The 5,204-nt window shown below is 64.3% G+C and overlaps 1 protein-coding gene across 1 annotated transcript; it reads left to right on the top strand.

Annotated features, from left to right (window-relative positions):
• The first annotated feature begins 2,229 nt into the window (after positions 1–2,229).
• On the top strand, positions 2,230–5,204 carry FOXA2 (forkhead box A2). Its single transcript, XM_067705147.1, has 2 exons — positions 2,230–2,316; positions 3,333–5,204. Exons 1-2 carry the CDS (start codon positions 2,230–2,232, stop codon positions 4,632–4,634), a joined length of 1,389 nt encoding a protein of 462 aa, XP_067561248.1. The 3' UTR covers positions 4,635–5,204.

The following is a 5,204-nucleotide window of genomic DNA, read 5'->3' as shown; positions in this document are numbered from 1 at the left end:
TGTTTCTGCCCTCGGTCTACGCAGAAAGCTTTGGAAAATAGGCCAGGGCGGACCCTCTCTCCCCAGCCCTCGGGAGAGCGATCAAGTAGTTTCCACCCACGCTCGGGGACCCGGCGAGAGATGCCCGGGCATCTGGTCCCTCGGCTCCCCTGTGCACACCGACACTACGTGTGCATACGCCCAGCGCACTTCCCGGCTGCACCGCGCCGGCCTGCCCCTCCTGGGAGCACTCTGCGCTGCGCACGGCTTTCAGGGAGAAGCAGACCTTGGCTGTGGGGGACCCTGCCCCGGCCCTCGCTCAGCGGGTTCATTAACGCTCTCACTAAGAATTGGTCAAACCAGCCGCGCCTGCATCTTTAGTTCAAAGCGTTGCAGGCCCGAGAGCCCTGGAGTAGAGGGAAGGGGTGGGAGTACCCCTGCACCTACTGCTCCGCCCCCTGCCCTCTGGCCTGACCCTCACCCAGCCTTCCGTTTCCCTTGCTCTGCTCCGTGCCTGCCACCTCGCTTCTGTCTTCTGCCACCATTACCCATAACTCTGGACAGGTGGGCCAGATACCCACTATTTTCTATTTTTCTCTTTTTGGGGTTGAGGGCGCAGGGCCGCATCCTCACGGCCCAGCCGGGGTTTAGAACCAAAAAAGGGCGGCCACCTCCAAACACCTGTAGTATTCTGCCTCCCCGCCCCCTCCCCAATCTGGCGCACTGAGGTCTTGGTACCTGGCCTAGGACAGGTGATCATTTGAACTCAGAAGCTGGATCGAAAATAAAAAGGACGAATATGGTTGCTAGGGTTTCTAATTCTTATAAAGCAGGAAAGCAGAGAGGACAGAGACACCCCCGCCCACAGCCAGGCGGACTCCATATGCCCCATTATTGATTCCCCTCTCTCCTCCTGCCTCGTCCCCCACCTCCTGTCCTGTTTGTTTTAGTTACGAAATGTTGTGAGCACCTCAGTTGTGACTGAAAAGTAACCTTGAAACACGCCGTCCTGACTGTCAGAGACAAATAGTCTCCCAACCGTCGCAGCAGCTGGCGGGGCCGCGCGCGCCCTGCGCCCGGCACCCGGACCGTGGGACGGGGCTCCTCCCCTCCAGCCGCCCCGTCCGGCTCTGGAGGCCTGGCTCCCGCCGGGGAGGCGGGACCCAGCGCCCCGCACCCCTCCCGAAGCCGCTCCGGGTCTTAACTGTAACGGGAGGGGCCTCCCAGCAGCCCCAACAGGCGAGTTAAAGGTGTGTACACAGTTTTTCTAAATACGACAGCGCTTTGCAGATTGGCTCTGTCACCGGTTGGTTGTTTCGACAGGGAATGAGCCCTGAGAACTAAGAAATCCGGGATAAATAAATGCGGCTTTGATAAGGCTCTGCAGGGGCGAGAGCAGGCGCAGAAGCCGGACGCGCCCTCGGACAGGCGCGCCAGGGGCCCGGCTCTGTGGGACGGGGACGGGGCCAGAGCCCTGGGCCGCTCCACTGGGTGGCCTCCTCCCGGGTCCCTCCTCCCGTGGGGACTCCCCGCAGACGAAAGGGGGCTGGACCCGGGCGCCCACGCGCCCACCCGCCCCGCTCGCCAGTCCGGGCTCCGCGTGCCCGGCGCAGGGCAGCTGCGCGGGCGCCGAGGGCAGGTGCTGGGCGCCGGCCGGGGCTCCCTCTCACCCAGGTGTGAGCTGATTATTCAAATGGGCTGCCCCGGGTCTGGGGATTGGAGGCCCGCGGCCGCGCGCCGCGCTATATCACCAGCAGCCCACGTCACTGCGGCACTTGTCCGCTGCGCGGTCCACACCTCCTCCTCCTCCTCCTCCCTTCCCCCCCTCCTCCACCACCTCCACCTCCTCCTCCTCCTCCTCTTCTCCACCCCCCCCCACCCGCCCCCGCGCCGCGCGCTTCCCGCCGCCTCCCGGCAGCTCGGCACTGCCAGCCTCGGCCTCCACCCGGCAGCCCGCGAGCGCGGCGGCGGCGGCGGCGGCGGCGGCGGCGGGCGGCGGGCGCTCCGGCAGCGGCGATCGGCTCCGGGCCTCCTCCCACCCTCGGCCCCCTCCTCCCGCGACTCACCCCTCCCGCCCACTTCCAGCCACTGCCTCTGGCCGGCCGAGGGAGAGAGGGAGTGGAGCCGAGAGAGAGGGAGCGCGAGAGGGAGGGAGGGGACGGTGCCTTGGCTGACTTTTTTTAGAAAGGAGGGTGGGGGTGGGGGGGTGATTGCCGGTCGTTTGCTGGGGCTGTTAAATTTTAAACTGCCATGCACTCGGCTTCCAGTATGCTGGGAGCGGTGAAGATGGAAGGGCACGAGCCGTCCGACTGGAGCAGCTACTATGCCGAGCCCGAGGTAGGCACTCGCCTTTGCCGGGGGAAGCGGGGTGGCGACGTCCGCTCTCGGCCCCAACCTCTGGACCGCTTCCCCGGCCGGCCCCCGGCCCCCACCCCAGCCGCTCCGGGCAGCCGCCTTTTCCACCCTCCTTCGACTCAGATGGGTCTCTTTTTTATACGACACACTGTTAGCCTTGAGATAATATTAACTTTGTGATCAAATATTGACTTGCGGCGCCTCCAAATCCTCTTCGTGGCCGAGCCACGCACTATCCTAACAGAGTTGTGTTTGGCAGCGCGCGGCTGGGGAGGGGTGGGAGGTCGGCCGGCGAGGGGGTGGGGAGCTGGAGTGGAGAAGGTGGGTAGTAGTTGGGGGCTGAGGTAGAGAAAAACGGTCCAGGACTAGGCGACAAAGAGAAAGAAAGTTTGTGGCTGCAGAGCCCAGCCGCGTGTAGTTCTGTCCGCGGTCCCCTCCCTGTCCCTCCACTCAATGCCTCCGGCTGGCCCCAGACTGCGCGCAGGTACCGCGTTTCGGTTCCCCTGGGGCCCAGAATGGGGTCCCGGGAGGAAGGCTGAATGGCGAGGACCCTGGGGTCGTCTCCGCGAGAGGCCGCCGGGCGCCCTGCGCCTTGTCCCACAGGTCGCTGGCCAGGGTCGGAGGTGGCGTCCGGGGCCGCGGCGCCTGCTCGGTATGCTGGCGTGAGAGTCGGGGAGACTCTCCGGGGGGGAGATGCATTTGGGATGCCTGGCTTGGGGCGCTCCCGGGGACCTCTGTTTTAGAGTCTGAGCGAGGCGCAGGAGGGCGAGGAGGCGGCCACGGGCGCAGAGCGGCGGCCTCCGCGCCACCTCCCCGAGGGCGATCGCGGCGCGCTCCGGGTGAAACGGACGCGGGGCCGGGGCCGGGCGAGGGCAGGACTCCCCGGAGGCCTCCCTGGAGGCGGGGGCCTGGGCTGGCCCGGTGGGCGGGGGGTCAGGCCGGGCGCGCTTCAGCCGCGGTGCTAACGCTGTGCGCCTCCCTCCGGGCTCTGTCCTCAGGGCTACTCCTCGGTGAGCAACATGAACGCCGGCCTGGGGATGAACGGCATGAACACGTACATGAGCATGTCGGCGGCCGCCATGGGCAGCGGCTCGGGCAACATGAGCGCCGGCTCCATGAACATGTCGTCGTACGTGGGCGCGGGCATGAGCCCGTCCCTGGCCGGCATGTCCCCCGGGGCGGGCGCCATGGCCGGCATGGGCGGCTCGGCCGGGTCGGCCGGCGTGGCTGGCATGGGGCCGCACCTGAGCCCGAGCCTGAGCCCGCTCGGGGGGCAGGCGGCCGGGGCCATGGGCGGCCTGGCACCCTACGCGAACATGAACTCCATGAGCCCCATGTACGGGCAGGCAGGCCTGAGCCGCGCGCGCGACCCCAAGACGTACCGGCGCAGCTACACGCACGCCAAGCCGCCCTACTCGTACATTTCGCTCATCACCATGGCCATTCAGCAGAGCCCCAACAAGATGCTGACGCTGAGCGAGATCTACCAGTGGATCATGGACCTCTTCCCCTTCTACCGGCAGAACCAGCAGCGCTGGCAGAACTCCATCCGCCACTCGCTGTCCTTCAACGACTGCTTCCTCAAGGTGCCCCGCTCGCCCGACAAGCCCGGCAAGGGCTCCTTCTGGACTCTGCACCCCGACTCGGGCAATATGTTCGAGAATGGCTGCTACCTGCGCCGCCAGAAGCGCTTCAAGTGCGAGAAGCAGCTGGCCCTGAAGGAGGCCGCGGGCGCCGCGGGCGGCGGTAAGAAGGCGGCCGCCGGGGCCCAGGCCTCGCAGGGTCAGCTCGGGGAGGCCGCCGGGCCGGTCTCCGAGACTCCGGCGGGCACCGAATCGCCCCACTCGAGCGCCTCCCCGTGCCAGGAGCACAAGCGAGGGGGCCTCGGGGAGCTGAAGGGGACGCCGGCCGCGGCGTTGAGCCCCGCGGAGCCGGCGCCCTCACCAGGGCAGCAGCAGGCCGCGGCCCACCTGCTGGGCCCGCCGCATCACCCGGGCCTGCCGCCAGAGACCCACCTGAAGCCGGAGCACCACTACGCCTTCAACCACCCCTTCTCCATCAACAACCTCATGTCCTCGGAGCAGCAGCACCACCACAGCCATCACCACCACCAGCCCCACAAAATGGACCTCAAGGCCTACGAACAGGTGATGCACTACCCCGGCTACGGGTCCCCCATGCCGGGAAGCCTGGCCATGGGCCCGGTCACGAACAAAACGGGCCTGGACGCCTCGACCCTGGCCCCAGACACCTCCTACTACCAGGGAGTGTACTCCAGGCCCATTATGAACTCCTCTTAAGAAGACGGCGTGACCTGGCTAGCCTGGACCCAGACGGGAGAGACAGGAAATGGGGTAGAGACCCTGAGAAAGGGGTGCTGGAAAGTTGCGAGGGAGAAGGACCCATCACACCCCTGCCCCCGCGGAACAGAGGTCTCCCCCACCCTCTGCAGCCCTTCCCTCCCTCACATGGGCCACACTGATGTCTATCATGCTATATAAGGAGGGAAAGGGAAAAAAAGATAGTCAAAAAAAGAGAAAAAGGAAAGCCTCAGTTTCCACTACTGTGTAGACGCCTGCTTCTTTAAGCACCTGCGAATCCTGACTTTTTGTTGTTGTGGTTTATCTCCGTTGCTGTCATTGCAGGGAAGTCTTACTTTATTTAAAAAAACAAAAAAACAACAAAAAACAAAAACAAAACAAAAAAGAAAAAACACAAACTTTTGTGAGTGACTCAGTGTAAAACTGTAGTTTTAACAGAAAACAGAGTTGTACTGTTGTTTAAAGAAGAGAAAAAATGATGTAAGGGTCTGTTGTAAATGATCAAGAAAAAGAAAAAAAAAAAGCATTCCCATTCTTGATACGGTGAAA

The sequence above is a fragment of the Pseudorca crassidens genome, chromosome 15 (genome assembly GCF_039906515.1).
Source record: "Pseudorca crassidens isolate mPseCra1 chromosome 15, mPseCra1.hap1, whole genome shotgun sequence".
Classification (NCBI taxonomy): domain Eukaryota; kingdom Metazoa; phylum Chordata; class Mammalia; order Artiodactyla; family Delphinidae; genus Pseudorca; species Pseudorca crassidens.
This window is presented reverse-complemented; position numbering and strand designations above follow the sequence as displayed.

Coding starts and splice junctions, on each gene's coding strand:
- FOXA2 (XM_067705147.1), top strand. CDS start 2,230: ATGCACTCGGCTTCCAGTATGCTGGGAGCGGTGAAGATGGAAGGGCAC. Junction 2,317..3,332: donor GCTACTATGCCGAGCCCGAG/GTAGGCACTCGC, acceptor CTCTGTCCTCAG/GGCTACTCCTCGGTGAGCAA.